The following is a 23,812-nucleotide window of genomic DNA, read 5'->3' as shown; positions in this document are numbered from 1 at the left end:
TGCCAGTATTACTTTGTTCTAGGTAGTTGGCTCAATAGATGCAGAAGTTCTGAATCTTGCTGTTGAGGAAATGCGCCTCTTCATCCAAATTATGTGGTGTACCCAGATACTATGGTGATTGGATACTTTTTAAAATGTGTGTAATGTATAGACCCTTTTATGCTTTTGGGAACAGTGCTACATTGCTAGGGAGATGGGCCAAATATTCTAGTAGTTCTTTGTCATCTAATTTATTATGATCCTGGGTTGAGGAAACTCTGGGCTGTGACACCTGTGGCATACATGATCAGACCAGTGCTAGGGCAGATCGTTAGAGTCCCAGCTGCTAATCCAGGGGAGGGCAAACTACAGCCTGCAGGCTGGATCCAGCCAGTCAGGGCTTTCAGTCCAGCCCTTGGGATTGCCAGCCCCATGGCGCAGCGGGACTAAGGCAGGCTCCCTGCCTGCCCTGGCCTTGCGCCGCTCCCAGAAGCATCCCTGCAGCCCCTGGAGGAGGGGGGCAGAGGGCTCCATGCACTGCCCTCACCTGCAAGCACCACCCCCTACAGCTCCCATTGGCTAGGAACGGGGAACCACAGCCAATGGGAGCTTCGGGGGTGGTACCTGCAGGCAAGGGGAGCACTTGGCAGAGCTGCCTGCCCAACCCCACCCCCAGGAACCACTACCAAACATGCTGGCCATTTCCGGGAGCGGCAGAGGGCCACAGCAGGAAGGGAGCCTGCTTTAGCCCTGCTGTGCGCCGCTGCCACCCCGGAGCTGCTTGACGTAAGCGGCGCCGAGCCAGAGCCCACACCCTGAACCCCTCCTACACCCCAACTCCTTGCACTTCAACCCCATGCCTTGAGCCCCCTGCTGCACCCTTCCTGTACATGAGCCCCCAACCTCCTGCCCTGAGTTCCCGCTGCACTCCTCCTGCCCTGAGCCCCCTAATCCCCTGCTTTGAGCCCCCGATGCACCCCTCCTGCACTCCAACCCCCTGCCCCAGCCCTAGCCCTAGCCCTACATTCATGGCCCTGCATACAATTTCTCCCCACAGATGTAGCCCTCGGGCCAAAACATTTGCCCTCCCCTGTGCTAATCCCTGCTCCCTCCTCCCCCAAGTAGCTACCTTGGTAGGCCATGTGGTTGGATGAGTCTTGCTTGCTGCTTCTTTTTAACGGCCTGCCTAAGAGCAAGGGATGTGTCTGTCCCTTAGTGGTTCCTGACTATCTTTCGCCACTAGCATCTACTAAAATCAGGCTTCATAGGTCTCACAAGTTGAAAGGTCCTCTGTTTGGCTTAGTGCCTCAGACCCTGGAACAATCCTGAGGTATGCAGGTGTTCACTGTAGCCACTCGCTTTGCAAGTCATCACCTTTAACCTATGAAGTGAACCTTGTGAGAAAGAGGAATCTGGCTGATGGAAACTTCTCTTTCAAAGTAACTGAAGGCTTCCTACTTTAGAAGGTAAAAGGGCCCAGAAATCTGTGTCACTGATTTTTGTCTATTGACACCAACATCTGGTATCTGATAGCTACACAAGAGTTCCCACTCAGCTGCTGGCTACCAGCAGGCAGCAGCTTTCCCAACCCTAGTGTCATGGATATCCTGAGGTCAGTGATCATAAGGCAAAAGGTAAGTTCAAAATTCAATAACAGTTACAGCACTTACTGTCAGACCAATCCCACATCCATTCTCAATTAAAACAGATTATCTGTAAACAAGAGCTATGCATTAGTTTAATGGAAAAAGGAGTAAGGGATCTGCCAGAAATTTTAAAGAGACACTGCTGTCAAAAGTAATTAACCATTCCAGAAATGTGCTTTATTTCCAGCATGACTTAATTATTTCACAACTATTTGCTGTAGCCAAATATAGCTGCCCAGTGGGAAAACTGTAAAATATGCCTCTGATAGCTACAAATGTGGGTTTTCTTGTTTTGGGGGCCATACCTATTGTGTATATTTCATCTTAGCTGAGAAATACTCAAACTTGAGTTTCCCTTCATGGGCCAAATATTGATATCAATATTTCTTGCACAAGAGAATTCTCCACAGGTGGTAAGGAGTACTTATTTGGGCCTTTCACGGAGATGCAGTATTTTTCAACTTGCTTGTATCATAAGAGGATACAATCACTTCGCTCTGCTCCCTTACGCAATGGGCAATACATCAGCATGCAAGTTTGGTTGGTGATTACAGTAGTCAAGAAAATAGAGGCAGAGGGATCAGAACTCTGGTGGGAATTTCAGTGTGATTATCACAACTGAAAAGTTTGGTTAGCCTTAATAGTTTGGTTTTTATTGTTAATGAATTGTATAGTTTGACAAGTGCTTTGAAATCCTTGAGGATGGAAGACTGGCTCTATAAAAAAGTCATTATTCTTTGTCTAATATTCACCAGCTACTACAAAATTATATATGTGGTAACAAATACATGGAGATGAGCATGGTCATCCTACATAACTTAAAAACTTTTAGACTACTCAAAATGAAATTTTCCAGTGTAGCTTCAAAAGTTGAATGTAAACCGCAGTTGCTCAGCTCCTTCAGCAGACAGCAACCGAGAAAGCCTTTGTATGATAAAGGGATTTTTTAAACCAAGAAAATCTTCTTAGATTTAATCTTAAAAATAAATTGCACTCAGGTCTGGCTCCAGATTCCCAGTTCAGAGCTGTTGAGACGTATCTCCACTTCTTCAGTGTCTGAATAGTTATCAAGCTACAATTGGTTTAGGGCTAGTTTTCCACAATAAGAAATGAATTGGACTTCTCCACACAGATTATAGGGGTACGTTTACAGAAACATGGCCTTCCTTTCTGTGGGTGCAGTTTGCACTTGCATTTTGGAACCAGTCTGAATATTTGCAGTTAGGTGCAACTATATCACACAATCCTGCAGTTAGTAATGTGTTTCAATGTGACTGGAATGAATGGAAGCTGGGGGGTCCCCCTGTCCTCAATTAATTTATTCCTTCGTACAGTATTTTCTTTCCTTCACTCTGCCCCCCTGCAATAAGGATTTCTGCATTGCTCTTTCTAATAGCTCAGCAGTTTAGGAAGCAGGTATTAATGATCTGTCTTACATAGCCTCCTTGGTTAAATCCCAGCATTAGGCAGATCAGCTCTGCTTAACAAATGGGAAGACAGAGTCTTAAAGGAACAGATTCAAAGTTATTGAGGAACATTAAATACCGGCACCTACAAGATGGGAGGGGGGGGAGGGGAAACTCCAAATGTATAAAATGTATGAATAATAGTTGGAGTCATTGGAAGAAATGAAGTAGAAACTGCTCAGTGTATTCTACCAGCACTGGGGTAGGAAAATCACACTGTGCTGGGGGAAGCCTGGGTTATGTTTAAAAAAAACAATAAGTCATGTTTTCAAAGACTGTATTCTTTACCATCTCTTGGAATAGAATTATACAAGCAGTACACAAGAACCTACCAGATCCCCAAAGGTTTAAAATGGTACTTTTCTTTGTTCCCTTATGGGGCAAATTTGTGGTGAATAGGGTATATTCAATAGTACGTTGATTAACTCCTAATCAGGTATCTCTTCTGAATTCTTTCCCTGATCCCAGCTGCATTTTCAAGATAGGGCATGACCCAAGAGAAGAGAAGAAGTGCCTTCTAAAAATAGGCACTAAGAAGTGCAGTAAAAGTGACAGTAATTCCTTCTGCTTTTATAAGCAGATTGAGGTAATAAATCTCTTGCTGTACCGTATAAATTTCCTGTCCACAGTTGTGGGGAAATGGCTGCCTTCTTGCTTTGGTAATCCAGAAGATAAACTGCAGTATTCCTAACACAGGTTGGTATGGTATTCACTACTTGTACATTCATATTGTTATTGGCTCCCTTGTTCAAATGTTTTGTGGTGCAATTCATTAATGTTTGTGGGAGGCATTACCTTTGGATTGAGCTATAACAGGAATTTCTCAGTGGAAAGGTTTTCTTCAATGTTAATTTTATAATTGTAATTTAGGCTCTACCGTGAAACCTTACACAGAATGCTGTTGAAGACCCAGATCTAAGTAGGGTCCAGGAGATGCACTAGGTTGATACAGACCTTTTTACTTCTGGAGACCTAGGTTTCAAATTTAATAAATTACATGTGACTGAATGTGGTGTGTTCATCCTGTTCCTTCAGATCCATGGATGGCACTGAGCTGCTGGAAATGAGAAACTGAACATACAGCTTTAGTTTTCTCTAGAATAGATGATTGACTCTTCTGCCACTGTAAAATACCAGTTCTAAAAATCCATGACTCGGTCTCCCTATAGCGACATTTGCTAAAAGAAATGGAATGGAGAGTTTCCTCTGATTTCAATCTGGGTGTGTGGTCCATTGTGTTTAATCATTAATTTAAAATGTAATCATTTGACAGATTTAATTTGCCCATATCTTGCATACTTAAAAAAAAGTTTTAAGGACTCATTGAAGTTGCAAGCATTTTTGAATACCATGATTCATGCTGCTGTGGAAAGTATTAGTATATCCATTATAAAACACCATTTTCAGGTTTTATATTATGGGCTGCCCTAAAAGAGAGGCAAATTTTGCCTTTGATTACTAAATAATTTTAATGTTGTCTTCATTTTTCCATACAGAAAGTATAGGGAAGTCTAGATTATTTTGCAAATACAGAGATAAGGCTGTTTAGGCCCCAGTCGTGCAAACACTGATGCGCTTAACTTTACTCTTGCCATCAATCCTAGTGATGTCACCTGGGTACAACTGAGCATGTTTATAAGTTTTTTTAGGATTAGGATTTTCGTTTTCTAAGGCAAAGTTGCTAAGTTTTTAGGGGTGACTGCTGTATTAAGATGCCCATAAAAATTTAAATTGGGCTTAAAGTTATCAGAGAAATTGTTGGAAGGAATTTTTTGAGAAATTGAAGGAAAAAATTGTTTTTGAGTGCAAACGAATAATGGAATATATTGGTTTTTAATGCTGTTTTTGGTGTATGCTTTACATTTCATAATTTTATACCTAAAATTTTAAAGGGATACTGTAAGGTTGTTCATGCAATAAGTTTGATGAAAGCCTATATTAATAGCAATGTTTGTAATTTTAATGAAATTGAAAATCACTTTGGATTTAAATGATCTCTTTCCGTTGTTCACTGTAGCATTGAACTAGTGCACGAGAACTAGGATGTGGCAGTGATAAGCCTACTTTTATTGTCCAAGATGAAAGAAATACAAAAAGTAAATACCTTGGAATACCCTGCCAAGTCTTAAATATCAGAGCAACTTTACTCATATTGGAGGCAATTAAACTCTTTATACGAAGAAGATTCTTTGCAGATTCTGGCCCTGTTAGTGGAGGAAGCAAATCTGATTTTCAAAATTGTTTCAATTTTAATAGTCTAACGTAGTAGTAATAGGAAAAGAATTTGGTTTATTTTTAAATATGACTCTTAACTTGACAGTTCCTGTAGACTGAAAAATGGGCTATTAATTTTTATTTTCGGATATCTTGGGGAGAAATAAATTACAGCTGTCTGTGATAGTGCACTTACAAATTTGGTGTATAGCATGTTTTCACAAGGATGACTTATTTTTGAGGGGGCAGTAGAAACTTCATAATTTAAATACAGTGGCTTAGTGCATTAATGTAATGCAGATTTTGAGTTCATACACACTCCTTGAAAACATGCAACTTAAACCCTCCCCTCCCACTGCAAGGAGCCACTATAATTCAGTCATATCTAAACTGAGTTTTATAAAATTTCAAATATATGAATGTACCCCATAAACTATAACAGCTTTATGGCAAATGGGGCAAACTCTTCAAAGTATTGCTAATTACGAATTCACATAAGACTACCACTAAATCTGCAATTACTTTTGACTACGGATGCCCAAATTTTTGTCCAGCTGAATCACATTAGCAACTTACCATGAGCCTGAGGGCTGTATGTGAGGAGTAAACAGATTCAAGCCGTACTGTCCGAGTGATGGCTTGTTTAATATGATGGTAGAATTTGAACAGTTAATGGTTTGATCAGATGAGCCTTTCCCATTAACTGCTGATGGTATTACATGTGGTCTTGCACCAACATATGCTACGAGCAGCCAGAGAGACTATTTTGATCAAGGTAAAGAAATGCACCTTAGCACAAGTGTCCCATGGAGAATACAACTACTTACTAAAGGTAAATATAGCCATGGATCACTTTTGACTTGTAGGCTGCCCATTGGGCACCATGGCTTTGTGAACAATATTCTTCTGCTCTGTTTAAATTAGAGATGGACCAGACTAAAAGCATGTAATTTGAATCCCACCCTAACCTTTAGCCGTCAACATGGACTCAAGCTGAGATACAAGTCCTGTCTACTTTGGTTTTCTCAGCCCATGTCTAATTTAAACTGGTTGTGATATTGTTTTGTGACATTTGAATCTGAAACACTATATTTTCATCCCCAATTCTGCTTTTATTACAAATTGAAAGTGATTCCAACATCCTTATTCTTCATTTCCCAGTTTGGAGTCTGTTTTGTGAAACATTGCTGCTGTGAATGATCCATTCAGAGAAACGGGGAGAATCTCCTAGAGTGAAGGAGAAGATGGAGATGCTTGCAGTACGTGGCCAGGAGACCGGTACAGCACAACTCTTGTGTTCCTTTTTCAAAACAAGAAAGAACATGCAGATTTTCTTATCAAGTCAGCAGATATTTTAAAGTATTACTGATAGTATATATGACAAATCCTGTTCTTGCTTGGAATTTAGTCTTCTTTGTTTCTTTATGTAGTACCAGACAGGTGTGAGTCAGGCTTTACAGGCACAATTGAGGTAAGGGCCTAATTTTTTATTAAGTGAGTAGTGACTTTGGGAAGCCTGCTTTTAAATGCCTTAAAAGAGTCTGATTTTTCAGAAAGTACTGAGCATTTTCCCTCCAAATCAGGTACCTTTTAAATATTTCTCAAATTGTGCATCCAAAATCACGAGTGTTTCCTAATAATTTACGTCAGAGTCCCTGTCTCAAAGAGCTGACACTCTTAAGGTGCTGATCTGGCAAACAAGCATCTGAATAATTTAACTGAAGTCAGTTAATTTAAAGCTAAGCACAGGCATAAGGCTCAAGACCTAAAGTGATAGCAAAACCAAAATGAACTGTCAATAAATGTAGAGAGGCTGTGGAAGGAGAGCAGTAAACAAAAGAAGAGATGTGGTCTTTGTCTGGTGTAGCTATCTGCAGTGACCCAAGCTGACTGTATTGTGGCTAGGTTTTTTTTTTGTTTTTTGTTTTGTTTTTTAATATACATTTTTTGTGAGGGAGTGATCAGTCTGGTGGAAGAATTGAAGTTTTAGGAGACATTTGAATGAGAAGGAACTTGTTTGGTGCATTAGATCAGGTAGACATTTGCAAGCATAAAGGCAGCATGGAAAAAAGCACAAAAAGCGTGTAGTGTAGAGAGAGTGCGAGAGTGAGCAAGCATGGAGCACTGGGCCTGGTGCAAGACTTGAGGCCTGAACCACAGTCAGCAAAACCAGGCTAAGCTATGAACCAAAGTCAGGCCATATATTAAAGCAGGTGCTTACAAGTTCACTGTCTGACATATGAACTTGGCAAGGGTACTGCTAGCATTGCTAAAACACAGGCACGCCTAAGAAGTACCAGCACTGGGTATGTATGTGAACACCTTCCAAAAGATGAGCCCAGGTACATCCTGACCTAGCACAAGATAAGAGGGTTTGACAGAAGTGATGAAGAGGGATGTTTTTCCTGAGACATCAGGAGCAAGGTACAAGGGGAGGTAACAAGCAGATGTCATGAAACCTGTAAGGTAGTACATAAGTTTTGTCTGTCGATCAACATTGGGGTACCTCGCCTTAACTCCTTGTGCAGCCGAGGGGACAGCAGAGACTCCCACAGCTGACTGAGCCACTCCTTAACACTGGGCACTCATGTGTTAGTGTACCTGTAACCACAGAGCCAGGGCGCTGGTACTGTCTTGAGGGCAATAAACCTGGCCAAGTGCCTTTGTCACCGAACTGAGCCTGTGGTCTATCTTACGTGTAACATCAAGGTCTGCTCAGTGTGCAGGCTGCACTCTCTTCCAATGCTGATAACACCAGAGCTCCAAGAAGAGAAGCACTGAGCACCTGTAACAGCTTAGCAGCCTGGACAGTGTCACTGTGGCAACAGCATTCCAGCCTTCAGTGCTTAACAACAAAGGGGAGTGAGAGAAGGAAATTAAGAGAATCTGTTAGCCCTTGACTGGTTTTACTAGTGAGATGCTTGACTTGAGGCAGGATGGAGAAGCGTAGTCACCCTGTGAAAGCACAAAAAAGGAAGAGAGGGAATAATAGAAAGTGGTGAAAATCAGAGTATTTGGGAGTAAGGGAGCAGATCAAATTTATTTGGCCTCTGTCAGAAAATCATCTAGGACCAGATTTATAAAGCTATTTAGGCACTTGAAGATTCAGATAGGTGCCTAGTGGGATTTACAAAGTGTCTCAGTGAATTAGGTGCATTGGTCCTATTGACTTTCAATGGGAGTTAGCCACCTATCCTCAGACTTTTGTATGTTAATATTGTCAGTTTTCTCATATTTCCTGGGCAGAGCATAGGACTTTAGAAACGATCCAATACCATTGTAAAAATCTAGTTTCCTGTTGCATATAGGCCTGATTTTGAATAATGGTCATAAACTGATAAGGGCCAGAAGTCTTATGCCTCCTTCAGATTTCAAATAGGTCTAGATTTTCATTGTCTGCATACTATTCCTGTTCTCTTTATGAAGGGGAAATGGTGCTGTTTCTGATAGGAATGATGCTTTCCCCATTCCCAGGAGGTAATGTACAGGATGGCTGATAGTGGTACAGATTTCTTAACTGAACTCTCAGGTCAGACTGGAATGTTCATTATTATTATATATTCCATAGTCCTTGAGATGTGATGGGCACTTTCCAATGTCGAGAGAGATACAATCCCTGCCCCAAAGAGTTTACAATCTAAAAGAAATCCCTAAAACATGGGCAAGGCAAAGTTACTACAGTACATGGATGGAATAAATGTCAACTTGGATTCAAACGTAAATAGGAGTGGGATGCCCATGGGGAATATGTTTCTCTGATCAGTGGACAATTGCTTGCCCTGCACAAATACAGCTGAAAAGAAGGTATGTACCATAGAGATGACAACAGGGAACCTTTTCTTCTTAAGGAATTACCAGTTGGGTATCTGGGACACATTATAAGGGAATGTAAATTCAAGTGAGTTACCTTCTCAGAGGTCTGGGCCACTACTTGCTTTTTTTGATCAGCTGTTTGTGCTGAAATGCACTGCACTCTCTTGTTTCTTGGGCTCAGGTTTATCTCCTGTTCTGACTCTAGTGTTACAAGAATTGAGCCTGTTCTGTAAAAGAGATGTCAATGGAGTTGGAGTGTTATACGACCTGCTCAGATCTCCCTGGCTGCAAGCTCTCCTAAAGGTAAAGCCCTCTTTGTCTGCCAGGCCAGTCTTCCTTGGAGAACAATATCTCCAACTGGCATCTCCTTCACTGTGCCATGTGGAGATTGTAGGTTAATTAATCCAGATACTTCAGATTAAGGTGGAAAATCCCAGTGTACCTGGCTAATTCGGTAATACCATGCAATCACAGGGAGATTTAATATTAGCTGCAGGTGGAGATCTGTACCCCAGTTTTAAAATGGGTGTGATATCCTGTTTTGTATGAATGAAAAGTGCTATACGAGTGTAAAATATTTACTATTGATTGCATTGGTGTGACGTATAATCAAGGGCTGTATGTTGGCATCAGACTGAACTGGGAAGGAAATTTTTCCTGTTAGACAAAACAGTTCAAAAAAGTAAGTTAAATATTTTAGCAGGAAAGGAATTTTTAAAAGTCTGTAAACAGGTCCAATGTTAATAAAACAAAAATAAAAAAACCCTTCTAGGTCAGCGGTCACCAACCGGTCGATCATGATCGATTGGTTGATCCTAGAGGATCTCCCAGTCAATCGCGATCTCCGGCGGTGCAGCATGGCTGCCACTAAGACAGACTCCCTATCCCAGCCCCATGCTGCTCTCGGAAGTAGCCAGCGCGGCTCTGCGGGTGGGGGCAGGGCGGGGGATCTCCCTCTGCATGCTGCTCCTGCCTGCAAGCACCACCCCTGCAGCTTCCATTGGCTGGGAGAGCTGCAAGGGAGATGCTTGCAGAGAGGGGCAGCGCATGGAGCCCCGTCCCCCCGAGGGGTGTGTTGGCCCCTTCTGGGAGCAGTGTGGAGCCAGGGTAGGCAGGGAGCCTGCCTTAGCCTCGCTGCACCCACCACTGTAAGTTCTGCGCCGCCGGATGTAAGTGCTGCCCGGCAGAAGGCTGCACCCAGCCCTGAGCCCGCTCCTAGACCCAGAACCCCATACCCCCTCCTGCACCTCAAGTCCCACTCTGAGCCCCCTCCCAGAGCCAGCACCAAGCCCCCTCCTGCAGCCCAAACCCCAGCCCAATCGGCCTCAGCTGGCAATCTGTAGTTAGGTCCTGAATCAGAAGGACTGATAGCCTTAATCATCAAGGCCAAGATTTTGTCATGGATATTTTTAGTAAAAGTTACAGACAGGTCACGGGCAAAAAAGAAAAAATCATGGAAGCCGTGACCTGTCCGTGACTTTTACTAAAAATATATCTGACAAAATGGGGTCCCCACACTGGCTGAAGTGGGGGCTAGGAGCCACCCGCAGCACGGGTGGTTTGGGGATTCCCCTGCCAGCGGCTGTGGGCTCGGGGAGCTGCCAGAGGTGCCGGAGGGACCCTGCAGCTCCCTGCCCCCGCTGGTGGTGGGGACCTGGCAGCTCCTGACCACCGCAGGCTGAAGTCACGGAGGTTGCTGGAAGTCATGGATTCCGTGGCCTCCGTGACTAAATCGTAACCTTATTTATGATTTTTATTCTAGCTAGTCCTAGAAAATCCTTAGAGGTGTGGCATTGCTGTATGTGTGTATGTTTTTATATGAATGGATCACACCATGGGTGTGCATCCATTGAGTAGTATTGAATTGTGCCCTTATCTTTATCATTTCACCCTATAGGTTTATGAATGCCTCCATCAATCTATCAGAAAAAAACCAGTCCCAGTCACACCCCAAGCGCGTGCACTATCTCGTGAGGTGAGATTCTATAAGAGACTATATTCCTTTTTTTTTAACTGAACCCTAATCTGTTAACTTGATTGCACATAATAATATTCTGCATATCTGTGGCGCAGCCTGTCCGAGGAGCTGAGTGCACATCACAAACATTAATTAGTTTAGCCTCGCTCCCTTGTGAGACAAGTAGTTAATCATCTCCATTGTACAGATAGGGGATCAAAGACACATAGAAGGTGTGGAATTCCCAGAATCACATAGTCTGTGGCAGAGTGACTACAAGTCCTGTGCATTAACTGCTAGATCATCCCTCCTCCCCAATTCACAACCTGCCTTGTCATAAAAGCTGACCATAAAGGAGCCTGGCTCAAATCTATGAATTTTATAAGGTTTCTGATAGGATGATTTTAATAAGTTCAGGACAGAATTTGCTGGAAGCTTAATGGTTCATGCTAGAAACTTATACTGGTGATGAAATCTAGTTGTAGGATTGGAGAAGGGAATTCACTTCGTCTCATAGCATGGAGTTAAAGAAAGTCTGTTAAATTACCAAATAAAGTTCATCAAATAAAATTTACTATAGTATTTAAAATAGGAATTCCTGATGGATCCAGTTCCCACTCTCTCATCACCAGGTGGTGGAGTTGTTGCGTGGAGTCCCTCAATCCACAGAGATCAGAGAGCTGAGACGACTTCTGCGAAATCCAAACTTGAAGGCAAGTGCTGGCCATTGAAAGGGGAGTGGAAATATCTCTCACTGAAATGACTGCAGTACAGGGGGTATGAACTTTGCAGCTGCCTGCAGAAGACAACAAAGAAGGCAATAGAGATTTGGATTAGTTATGGCAAGAAGAAATTAGTGGACAATGGTATCTGTGAATTTGCAAGTGTGGGATTCTTTTCCCCACCTCTGAAGTCGTTGTCTGATCCCCTACCTTATGAAAGAATTAAATATCTACAGTATGCACAACAGACTGATGGTTACTGCTGTTTTTAATATCTATGCTTTTGAGAGGTCTATTTAAAAAAAATCTTAGAGACATGGGGCAGGTATTTTACATGAACAAACTTGGTTTGTCTTAAAAACTATTACAAAGCTTATGTGCTTGTGCTATATCACTAAACAAGGACACCGCTCTCCTAAGATTAAATTCCAAGAAATCAGGAAAATGTCCAGTGATTGAATTTTTCAGTGGAAAGAGCAATGATGTCGCCCACTGCTGTGTGGGTCTGTATTCATGTAAGAATTCAATCTCCTGTTTCTGACTCCTGGACAGCCCCCGTCAAAGCTATTTCTTGGGATGACCTTCGCTTGCTTCTTTCTTCTCATCACCCAGGCCTTACTATCAGCTCATGATACTGTGGCCCAGAAAGATTTTGAACCAATCCTTCCCCCTCTACCAGATAACATCCCTGAAAATGAAGAGGCCATGAGGATTGTCTGCTTAGTGAAAAACAAGCAGCCCCTGGTAAGGAAGCTTTCTGATGTTTTGATGATTTGAACTTGTGCAATAGATGTAATAAAGTGTTTTGTATAAATGGGTTATTTATATGCAATGCTATAGACATTTTGTTAATTCTGTTCTCTTTTAAATTGACAAAGACTCATCTTGAACAAATAAAGTGCCTCCTTGGCAAATGGAGTGGGAAGGAGGAAAAAAACTAACAAAATTTCTTGGAAGTCATTTGCCCTTGTTGTTTGCCCTTTTATGTTGTACTATATTTGTGATAAATACAGGGATTAGCACTGGAAAATCATAGCATTAGAGATGGAAAATATTTATTACAGTAGGCCCTATGTACAATTTTATAGAATGTGAGGGTCGGAAACTGGACTGTATAATGACCATTTTGTTCATGTCCCTTAAGAGACTAGGTTTACACATCTTTTAATGTATTGTGCACTGTACTTACGGGTTCTGCAATACTGTGCAGCTTGAAGGGGAAAAGGAATCTTTTTCAGTAATCTCCAGTCTTTAAGGAGATCAGATTTGCAGTTTGAAAGGAATCTAAAGATATTTATTCTTTTTATTTTGCCAGGGTGCCACCATTAAACGCCATGAGATAACGGGGGACATTGTGGTTGCCAGGGTGATCCATGGTGGGCTAGCAGACAGAAGTGGTAAGTGTCATTTGAAAAACACAGCAGGGAAAAAATAGACTTTTTTTTTTCTGCAACTGTAAATTCTCTCCTATTAGAACTTTTAGTCACCTTGTACAGTACCATATAAATAGTAATAATTGTCTCACACTGACTTTTTTTTTTATTTCTTCATGACTCTCTCATTCCGGGGTAAATGTGTTGCATTCAAAAAGGGTGAGACAGAAAGCCAACGTCAAACACAATCTTACAGTATTTACATTCAACATCAACACCTGGATAAATCTGGCATGAGTTAAGCAGCAATACAAAACAGTGCCACCTGGTATGAACACCAGCACACTGAATTTCATAGAATGTGGGTAACTTGCTTGGGCTCTAGTCCCTCCACCATAAAATAGTTCCCATTAGTGTATCACGGCCTCTCTCTGGAGGATAAGTTAACCAAAGTTGTATACAGCAGCTGAATGAGATCCTGTTAGGATTAATTAAGATACACAAGATAACCTATTTAACTGAGTTGAAGGGGAAGATGCAACTATCACTTGTGGTTTGCATGATAGATCATGTGTTTCTTGCTTATCTTTAGTACACTTACTTCTGTAGGAACTAGAGATGAGCCCAAACACCAGATCATATTCCTCCACCACTATTACTTCCTCTGAACCATGAAGGGTTTCAGATCTAGATCTGAACATTGTAACTTAGCCTTTTACTATAATGGTCAGAACCAGAACTCTGAATCTGAACACGTCAGTTTTGGGGGAACTCTAGTTTGGATAAGAATACTTAATGCTCCTTGAGTCCTTTTCATCGTCACTATATCTCAAAGTGCTTTACAAAAAAAAGGGGAAGAATTAATACACCTATTCTATAGATAGAGAAACTGAGGCTCAGAGAAGTCAAGTCAATTGCTTGAGATTGCACAATGAAGCCTATAACAGAGCTGTCTGCTCGATCCACAGCACAATACTACTTCAGATCTGAAATTCCTGACTCGGGTCCGAATCTAGGATAGGGGCATTTCTTATTTCAGGGCTGTTCTCCGGTCTTCTGTTGCATCTCTGAACTTTTTCAGATTCACATCTTCTCTATAATAAGTGTGTCTTCTTACCTATACCTTTTAATTCTAGGATTGTTGTATGCCGGAGACAAGCTGGTAGAGGTGAATGGAGTTTCAGTGGAGGGACTAGAGCCAGAGCAAGTTATCCACATTCTGGTATGAAATGCACTTTACATTTTTTTTTAATTTCTTTGTAGTTCTTTGTAAAAAGAGCAGCCTAAATTCTCAATGTAAATTTCTAGAGGAAGGAAGACCTACACACAAGCAATAATTTTACATGCAATGTACTATTTTGTCTGTTTCTTCATTGTGGGTGAAGTTCATCCTGTGCAGTGAGCCAGCACATGGCCTATGTGCTATTTAAGCCCTCTAAATAGAGCCTAAGTGGTACATAAACACTGTCGTGGACCTCTGTATAGGGGTGCATTCGACCCTTTGCCTTTTGAACTAGGGGTCCTTTGGGACCAGTAGAACCTCACTAATTCGCTCTATCTAAAATCAATAATTCTGCCAATCTCACTTCATTTCTCTGCAAAGGATTAGTTGCAGAATGCTGTCATAAGGTGTCACGTTCCTAAGCCTTCATTCATTTTACAAAATACATTAACTCCTATATTACCAAGTACTGTCATAAATAATTTAAACTAAAATAATCTTTGTTAAAATTAGCGAACAAAGATCACTCCGTGATGCACTATCCCTGATGTTTGTTAGCTTGCTCACCAGGTCACAATATTTAGTATTCTCCATTGGCTCTCTAGTTGTTAGTGCCAATCAGTGAGGTTCCTCTCTGTTTGGTTAGTGTCTGTTCTTTTATTTGTTTCTCTCTCGTGATTTCTCTGTTTGCACCATCTTCGGATGCATAACACACCATTAGAAATACAAACTTCACCATAACACAAAATCTACAAATCTTGAAAACATGCTTGCACAGCCGAGCCCTATATAGTTAATTTAAATTAGACTCCAGAACTAAAATTAATTGTGAATTGATACTGAAAATATGTATGTTTTTAACAAGACATATATTTAAGAGAATTAGAAATCTTAGCAAGGTTCCAAAGTTTCCCACACAGGAATTAAATCAATCTTTCTTTTAAAGATCTTTGTTTTAACAATGATTCTGTATATGGCATTCTGCTGAGCTAAGCAATTTCCATTCTTATAATAAGGATGTTTATAATGGACTTTTGGAGCCATCATTCGTCTTGGAGTGATGAAACTTAAAATGCTTTCAGTGTGTTACCAGTAGCAAATATATTTTGACCTTTTTTTTCCTTCTGAAATCTTTTAGTCTCTGTCCCAGGGAACAATTATGTTCAAACTGATTCCAGTTTCTGAACGGCCAGTCAGCAACCAAACAACAGTAAGAGATTCATTTATTTTTTTCTTCCAGATTATTATTGTTACTGCAGACAGTTAATCCAATAATGTCTAATGGGCAGTCTGCACAGTGTGATACATGAGGGTAAGGTTGTTTAGAAGCATTTATTGCCAGCCCAGCTCACAGAAAGCTCTAATAACATGTCTTGCCTAGACATATATGTCTCCACTGAAATTAATAGTTTGCTGTAGGTAATGTAATTAAATGTAGCAAGCTGTGATAAAGTTAAAGGTAGTGAAGGCATCTCTGGAGTGATCCAGAGGGAGAAGGTCAAATTGTTCACAGTATAATAGGTAACTACATTTTTCTTGATCAGGAAAATACCGGTAGTTGGGTTTTGGACATGGTGCTCTTCCCATTGAAGTCAATGGCAAAACTTTTGTTGACTTCATCTGAAGTCAGATCAGGCCCTTAGTTTGTAAATATTCATACACACTGTTACTCTATCTGTTCTGAAGAAGCTCACCTTCACTCATGTCTGTATGTTCTCTATCAGCTCTATGTGCGAGCAATGGCAGATTACTGGCCCCTGCAGGACCCTGCCATACCTTGTGCTGATGCAGGCTTGCCCTTTAAAAAGGGTGAAATCCTTCAGATTGTTGACCAGAATGATGTCCTCTGGTGGCAGGCAAGGCAAGTCTCAGACCTGAGTGCCTGTGCTGGGCTGATACCATCAAACCATCTTCTGAAGAGGTAAGAAAATGTAGGGTTTCTGAACTCAAACCAGAGAATGAGCCAGTTACCTTGGGTTTCATGATCTGAACTTAGCAATTATAGAACAGATTGATTTATATTAGTGTGTAAAGCCCCTAACAGTACATAAACTAAGATAAATAGCTTCAGACAAAGATTTAAGGACCTTGGTTTCTCAGTACTGTCCTTCGTGAAACAAAAAATATAAAGAAAAAAATCAGAATTTATGTTAGAGGCATAATTATTTTTAAAAAATCACTACAGTACTTTAAAGGTGTGTCTGAGACATGTGTAGCTTTGTGTTTTTCATACTCAAAGCAGAGCTGAAAGTTTTTTTTTTTTTTTTTAAATGAAACAGAAAACCACTTCCCTGTTTTCTGCATATAGTCTATTTATATTTAGAAAGGACCCTTTTACACAAAGTTGCCTACTTTATACAGCTTCTCTAGCATGGTTCTATAACCATGTTGTACTATCCAGGGTACAAACAAAAAAAGCATAGGGTGCCCTTAATTGTGCCAGACAACTGACTACTGATAAGCTTAGAGTTGTAACGCACGCAGGCCCAGAGGGAGTTGTAATTGGGCTCTCTCTGACACAGAGTCTTAATACAGCACACTTCCCACTTCCAACCATGTGTACCACACTACAGTTAGTACTGCTCTCCTCCATTACGTTCATTAATTTGGGGCAATACTTTCAGGCCAATGATGTCGAATATTGGCATTCAGATAAGTGTGGGTGGGACACTGGCTTCCCTCCAACAGTTGCAGGTGGGGTAGAACACTAGCTATGCTTCCACTCTTGGTGGTTGGTAATGGTGTTTATCCTTCAGGTAGCTCTGAGCACTCATGTCATTTTGTGTGCAGGTGATAGAATGGAGCATCTAAGTAGGAAGTAATGCAATGCTGAATTGATTTCTTATTGTGATGGATTCCTTTCTGTTCAGGAAGCAGCGAGAATTCTGGTGGTCTCAGCCCTTCCAGCCCCATGTCTGTCTCAAATCAACAATATGTGAGTGCAAAATTCTCCAGCTGCCAGTGAGAGCGGGGAGGGAGAAGTCTATTTTTTGTTTCTTACATCCAGTAATACAGAAATTAAACATGATCAAATGAGTTTATATACCAAGAATCATTCATTGGGCCATATTGTGACCTCAGAAATGCATTTAGAATCCCACTGAAATCTGTGGGTGTAGCAGGTGTATCTGAATTTGGCACTTAACTTGTTTTGGATTCTAAGGATCATTATTGTTATCAGAATACAGTATATTTAGAATCTAATCCTGTAAAGTGCCGAGCACCTTGAATTCCCAGCTGAGAGTACTCAACACCATTCAGGACTGAGCCTTGTATGTAGGCTATTCATAGGAAGAAATCTCTACTGTTTGTGCCCTACTGAAGCACTTATTAGACAAGTTTATTGTAGATTTCCCTAGAAGGGAGACTAAGGCATGGCTAGTAGTTCTGTACCAGAAAATACCCTGCAATGTGTCATGTACAGCATTTCAGTTACTGAAATCATACCATTTCATTTTTCATTCTTTCCTTTTAGAATAAATGTGATAGTTTTAAACTGTATTTCTCTTATTAAAGCTGTCTTTTCCCTCATATGAATGCTTGTTCATTGCCATTTAGTTGACTTCTGGGCCTAGTGTCTAAGATGACATGGAAAAACAGATATAACCAATTGACTTTGTGGTTTATTTGTAAAGTAAGAAGCCAGAAGTGTACCTCCCTCCCTAAACTATCATTTTATTGGCTCTAAATGCAATAATTTCCCAGCCAGGAAATACATTTTCTCCTGCTTCTCCTTTTCCTCTCCCACAACTTCTGTTTTTCTGTGGTCTGCATTATTACTTGCTAATACTTTTTATGACCCATGAGGTGGATTTCCAGTTAAGTCAATGCTCTGTATTTTCATCTTTCAAGAGTCTTTCTGATGCAGTTAATTTTACTTGGTAATTGTAGCACTGGCAATCTCTTTAGTTGTGTATTTATTTTTAACTGCTTCAATGGATTTGCCATGGACAGTGAGTACTGTGGAAGAAGGTAAGAGATGATGCCTGAATTACATCACATTGGAATACCTCACATCTGCTTGCAAGTCCAGCATTAGCTGATCTCTAAATGTACAAGATACTATCTTGTTTATAAAGACTTTAAAAATGACTAGATGCTATATTTGTACTTACAAGGATACGTGTCAGGATTGGTTGGGGCAGTTTTCCTTTTACATCTCTCTGCCCAGGCTATCTGCATCGTGTGTAAATAGGGTGACTAAAGAAATGCTTCATTGTGGTTTGTTCACTTAAAAATACCCATAGCTCAGCAGTTATGTCTGATCAGATGTTTGAACTGGAAAATCCGGAGCTTGTGTTGCATGGAGAGGGGAATGGGAGAGTTTTGGTGGTCAGTCAGGAAGGTGCACCAGGCTGCTTGGAAGAAGAAAAAGTGCTTTCTCGTTCTCTTGTTTCTGCAGCAACCCACCAATGCTAGGAGCAGCTGTGAAGCATATATTAAACAAAAAAAAAAAAGGGGGGGGGGTGATAGGGAGCAGGGCATCTTGCCTCCCTACTACAAGATGTTGGGCCTGAAGTAGGAATTATTGGGTGAAATCCTATTAATTGCGTTATGCAGCAGGTCAGATTAGATGATCACTTTGGTCCCTTCTGGCTTTAAAATCCTATGAGTCTACTTTTGAGGGCAGTGCATAACGAGGGAGGGTGACAACAGGTGGCCTCGTGGAGGACAGTCCCTGAAGTTTGTACCAGGAACATAGCCCGCCTGCTGTCATGTTCTCCCAGCTGGATAGCTGCCTCTTCGTGGATCCAGTCTGCAGAGATATACAAACACTAGGACAAAACGGTGTGTTTTGAGCACATCAGACTCTGAAAACCAGGATATTCACCCTATTCTTGTATGGACCTCTAAGTAGAGATGTAAAATGCTTACCAGTTAACTGGTTGACATTAGTCTTACTGGTTAACCCACCTGAACCATTAACCCCCGGGCTGGAGCAGCCCCAGCGGCCCCGCGCCGGCCGGTCCTTTAATCAGTTAACCATTGAAACTAAATATTTTTAATAGTTTAAACGGTTAACTTTTAAAATGGTATTTATATCCCTACCTCTAAGAGCTGACCAGTGTGGTGTGTGCAATGGAGGGAGCAAACTGATAAGGAAATGGATTTCCGTTTCAAGCTTTCAAGCAATTACTAAAACAGAAGAGAGATGTTTAAAAAGCTTTATTTTTCCAATTTTAATTTTAAAAATTGTCAGTGTACATAGCATTCTAGAAAAACATACACATACAAAATTTGCAAAGGGTATTGGGGGAGGGGAATGATGTTCTGATGATAGTCATACTGATCCTTCTCAAATAGATCATCTGAAATACAAACACTGCATCAGTTCAAATTAAACCCCTTTTTTGTTTCAACTGACAATTCAAATCAGGCGTGTTTACCTCCCAGCTGGGAACCCTTTTGAGCATTGGTATAAGAAGCATCTTTCCTCTGTCTATTGAAAGAAAGTTCATTAGTACTTTAGAGCAAGGCGCTATTGAAATACTGAAAATGTTTTAACCCAATTTGAGCTTCAGGGGGGATTAGTTTTATTCTGACGTTGAAGTCTTGAATTTGGTGAGGGTTTTTTTTTTCTTCCCCTCCCCCCCCCAATGCTTTTGGCAATCATTTGATTTCCTTTCTCCTTTTGTCTGTTATAACCTGCAGAGGACGACATGCAGATTGATGAGAAGTGTGTAGAAACAGGTAACTGACTTCATTTAAGGAGATTCGTCTGTGTTCACAGCACTATACCAGCTACACAAAGACCACTAGTGTTTCTTGAATAAAATGGAACATCCTTATAGTGAGCTCATATATAGAGAAGTTCTATTTATAGTGAAGTAGCGTGAAAGCCCCAGACCATTTCAAAGCACTGCGGATGAACAGATAGTGAAGATATTCTGTTGAAATGAATGGCTGTTCTAAATACATACAACTCCATTTGAGATCCAGTGCATTTACAATGCAGATTATAGACTCAGTGGGCCAAATTCAGAGCTGGTGTAAGGGTGCAACATAGTTGGTCTCAATTTGGCTCATTAAACCTATAATAATATTAAGTTACTGTGGTTTTAAAGACCCTCTGGCACTCATTGCCACACGTTTTCATTGAGGCAGAAAGCTTAGCTGGATTCAAACACAGGTCGGATGTTTAGATATTGATAACAAGACTATGCAGAGTTATACTAACACAGATTATAAAAACAAGAATTTCGGGAAGGATAATGAACCCTTTTGCTTCAAAGCACAAATCAGACTCTTACTAATGAGGTTAAACAGAGAGATTTCTTGGAGGCAGGCTACTTCATAACAGGATTCCTTGCAGTAGCCTCAGAAGCAACAGGCAAAAGCCACTCTTGCAGACATGATACTGGATCAGATGGACTGCAGGTCTGATCCAGTATGGCAATTCCTATGTTCCTATATTGCAGGATCTGTTTTCCACTGTGTTGTATTTCTCAATGCAAGACAATAAGGAGTTTGAGTTAGGGATGATGTTCATATCAGAGCTTTCATATATACGGTATTTGATTTCTGGAACATTAACCTTCTGAATGGGATTGCATGAAATACAAGGATCTGGATGTGCTTCACTGATGGTAAAAATGAGGAAAAAAATAAAACCCCCGAATCCAAACGTCTTCAAACTCTGGACATTTGGATTCCAATTCTCACTTTTCAGCAACTTTGACAGAAGTTTGGATCCAGATTCTCACTTGGCAGCTCGAGATCATTTCTTATTGAACTAAAAGAAAGCAGTGGAAGTATGTTTGGGAAGTTGGCAGGAGTCTGAGAGCCTTATATGGTCCTTACAGTATTGGAAGGGAAATAATTTCTGATGTGATAAAATTATTTTAAGCAGAAATAGTATTGAAACTAAATGTATTTGCTGTTTTTTGCTATCTGGGTGACGTAAAAGATGAAGAAACATTTGAGTCTGGTAAGTCAAATTCTTCCTGCCTAATTCCAGTTCTGTCTCATCCTCTAAGACTCAGACATGTAAGAGGTATCCAACAAAAACCAAACCAAACCAAAAAGCCATTAGATTAAAGTGAAATTCTTTCTTGAAAAGTGACTCTCTAAAATAATTACTATTTACTCAGTAGAACTGCTCCCTGTATTTATCCAGAGCCATATCTGGGTGACTTCAGTGACTAAAATAATCTTTTACTGCTGTTTCTTCCTGTTAGCCCTGTAGAGCCCATGTACAGAAGGAAAAGTGAGCTCAATTCTATTCCTTCTTGTGCAGCAATGACAGTCATGTTTACTAAGCTCTAATCCATTACACGTGTGCAAATCCAAGGTGTCAGAGGGGATAACTGGAAGACAATGGGATTTCTCAAGTATAACTGAGACCCTAATTTAGTCCACAGTATCTTTATTACTGTGGATGAAGAAGAATGAAGAACCTGTTTGACAAATCCTAGTCTGCTTTTTCAGGGCAGGCATAGAAACAAATATATTTATTATTGTAAACTGAGCACCTCAGATATAAAATCATGAGACACAATCATGGAACCTCAGGATGCAATTTTTACAGACACTTTTCAGAGTACAATCACACTGCCATACATAAATAAATGAATGGAGATATCCCGTCTCCTAGAACTGGAAGGGACCTTGAAAGGTCATCGAGTCCAGCCCCCTGCCTTCACTATCAGGACCAAGTACTGATTTTTGCCCCAGATCCCTAAGTGGCCCCCTCAAGGATTAAACTCACAACCCTGGGTTTAGCAGGCCAATGCTCAAACCACTGAGCTATCCCTCCCCTCTGAAGAATCTGTTCAACTGTGTACCTGAAGCTCTACAAAACTTGGTCTTTTAGAACAAATTAGATCCCACATCATTTCTAAATTTCTCAGTTCAAATAATTTTCTTTCTTATTTTGGTTAAATTATTGGCCCTCTTCTTTTTCCTGCTGTGCTGTTGCTGCTGTATAAGAGTACCAAGGATCTGAACGTGGGCTCTTCCCCATCCGCTTAACTCCAACTCACAGAGGCTTCATTCTTCTCCGCTTTTGAGGGCAATGCTTGAGGCTTACAAAACAGAATAAGGGAGTTTGTGAGGCAGTCACTTGCATCTTTATTCAGGGCCACTAATGCCCTTCTCCCTGCAATAGTTGCGTTCTTGGGGAATTATAGTTCAGATCCTGCTCATTATCTGAGTCACCTCTTTTCTGTTTCTAGGCAGCCAAGGGAAAAAGTCCAAAGATCACTCCCAGCTCAGGCTTCCACTCTACCTTGACAACTGAGTTATTGGAGCAGATATAGGTTGTACTTTCCAAGTAAACTATTGGAGAGTGGCCAGAGCCAGACTCTGTAGCTGCGCACCCTCTTGTTTAGGGCGGTAGGATTCAGATCCAAGTTTTGTGGTTTGTCTGGCACATGCTTATTTTAATTTTAAACCAGCATTGGGTGTTTCATAGTTTGCACTCAAGTTGAAGCACATGAATTTTGCCCACTTAGGCTTGAACTTGGTCTCCTCGGAGCCCTAATTTTTCATCTCTCTCTTTTTTGTACGTACTTATCCAAATCTCCAGAGGAGCTTAAAGAAGGTAACTTTAAACTTTTGTCTCCTATAGATTTTTCAACAGCAATCTGCTAAAGCCAGAAAAATACTACAAACAATAGCTCAGTTACTTTCAGGAATTAGGCCCATTACAGTACATAGTTGTTGAATTTGCTTGTTAGCTCTGGGTGGAGAGGTCAGGTCAGGCAGAGGAACAAATCGCTCAGGAGGAAATGACCATGGAAAGTGTGGTAGGCAGATTGCAATGCAATTTTACTTTACTCTGATCCAGAAATCTGTCATCTTTGCTAACAAGGTGATTTATTATCGCTATATACCTTAGCCTGAATGTCTTCAGAGCATGCTCCACAACCCATTATTTGTCAGAGACTTCTCACTATAACCAAAGATGAGGTGTTATGAGTGTACATCCACTGGTGTACACAGGCAGGAAGCAAAGCTTCTAAGAACCTGGGAGAAGTGAAGAGTAGAATCTATTATCAAGTCCACTATGGACAATACCATGTGACTCAGTTACTCTTTTGGCACTTATTTGTTCATGAGGCACCCATCAGTGTAGTATCTAATTTTAAAAGGTAATCCCATAGCATGCCTGATGCTTTCCAAGTGAATGTAAAGACAATGTCTCTGCTCTGGAACAACTTCCATATCAAGTTAGACAAAAGAGACAAAGAAAAGACAGCAGACAGAGGAGATGTAGGGAGAATAAAGCTGAATAACAGAAAAGAAGATACAGTTTAGCTTGGGCAGGAGGGAGGGGAGGGGAGGCACAGTTTCCCATGGGAAATGAGTTCTGAACACAGCTGTCAAAATAGCTTTCTTGATAGTTATTTTTAACTTTCTTCATCTTGTTTGTTATAAAGTTTGGAAATGTTTTATTAGAGAAGAGTTATATGAGATTTG

The 23,812-nt window shown here is 40.9% G+C and overlaps 1 protein-coding gene across 1 annotated transcript in view; it reads left to right on the top strand.

The window, feature by feature from the left end:
- Positions 1-3,714: 3,714 nt before the first annotated feature.
- Positions 3,715-23,812, top strand: part of MPP4 (membrane palmitoylated protein 4) — a 35,070-nt gene continuing 14,972 nt past the window's right edge. Inside the window, exons 1-15 of the mRNA XM_034786168.1 lie at positions 3,715-3,787; positions 6,467-6,583; positions 9,324-9,421; positions 11,016-11,093; positions 11,708-11,788; positions 12,410-12,541; positions 13,113-13,194; positions 14,307-14,392; positions 15,531-15,602; positions 16,117-16,313; positions 17,263-17,327; positions 18,347-18,364; positions 20,045-20,083; positions 21,300-21,320; positions 22,920-22,934. Of these exons, the coding sequence (XP_034642059.1) occupies positions 6,502-6,583; positions 9,324-9,421; positions 11,016-11,093; positions 11,708-11,788; positions 12,410-12,541; positions 13,113-13,194; positions 14,307-14,392; positions 15,531-15,602; positions 16,117-16,313; positions 17,263-17,327; positions 18,347-18,364; positions 20,045-20,083; positions 21,300-21,320; positions 22,920-22,934 (1,066 nt within the window). The 5' untranslated portion in view covers positions 3,715-3,787; positions 6,467-6,501. The remainder of the gene's footprint in view (positions 3,788-6,466; positions 6,584-9,323; positions 9,422-11,015; positions 11,094-11,707; positions 11,789-12,409; positions 12,542-13,112; positions 13,195-14,306; positions 14,393-15,530; positions 15,603-16,116; positions 16,314-17,262; positions 17,328-18,346; positions 18,365-20,044; positions 20,084-21,299; positions 21,321-22,919; positions 22,935-23,812) is intronic.

Source organism: Trachemys scripta, chromosome 11, assembly GCF_013100865.1.
Source record: "Trachemys scripta elegans isolate TJP31775 chromosome 11, CAS_Tse_1.0, whole genome shotgun sequence".
NCBI lineage: Eukaryota > Metazoa > Chordata > Testudines > Emydidae > Trachemys > Trachemys scripta.
Note: the sequence above shows the minus strand (reverse complement) of the source record. Positions and strands in the feature narration are given on the sequence as shown.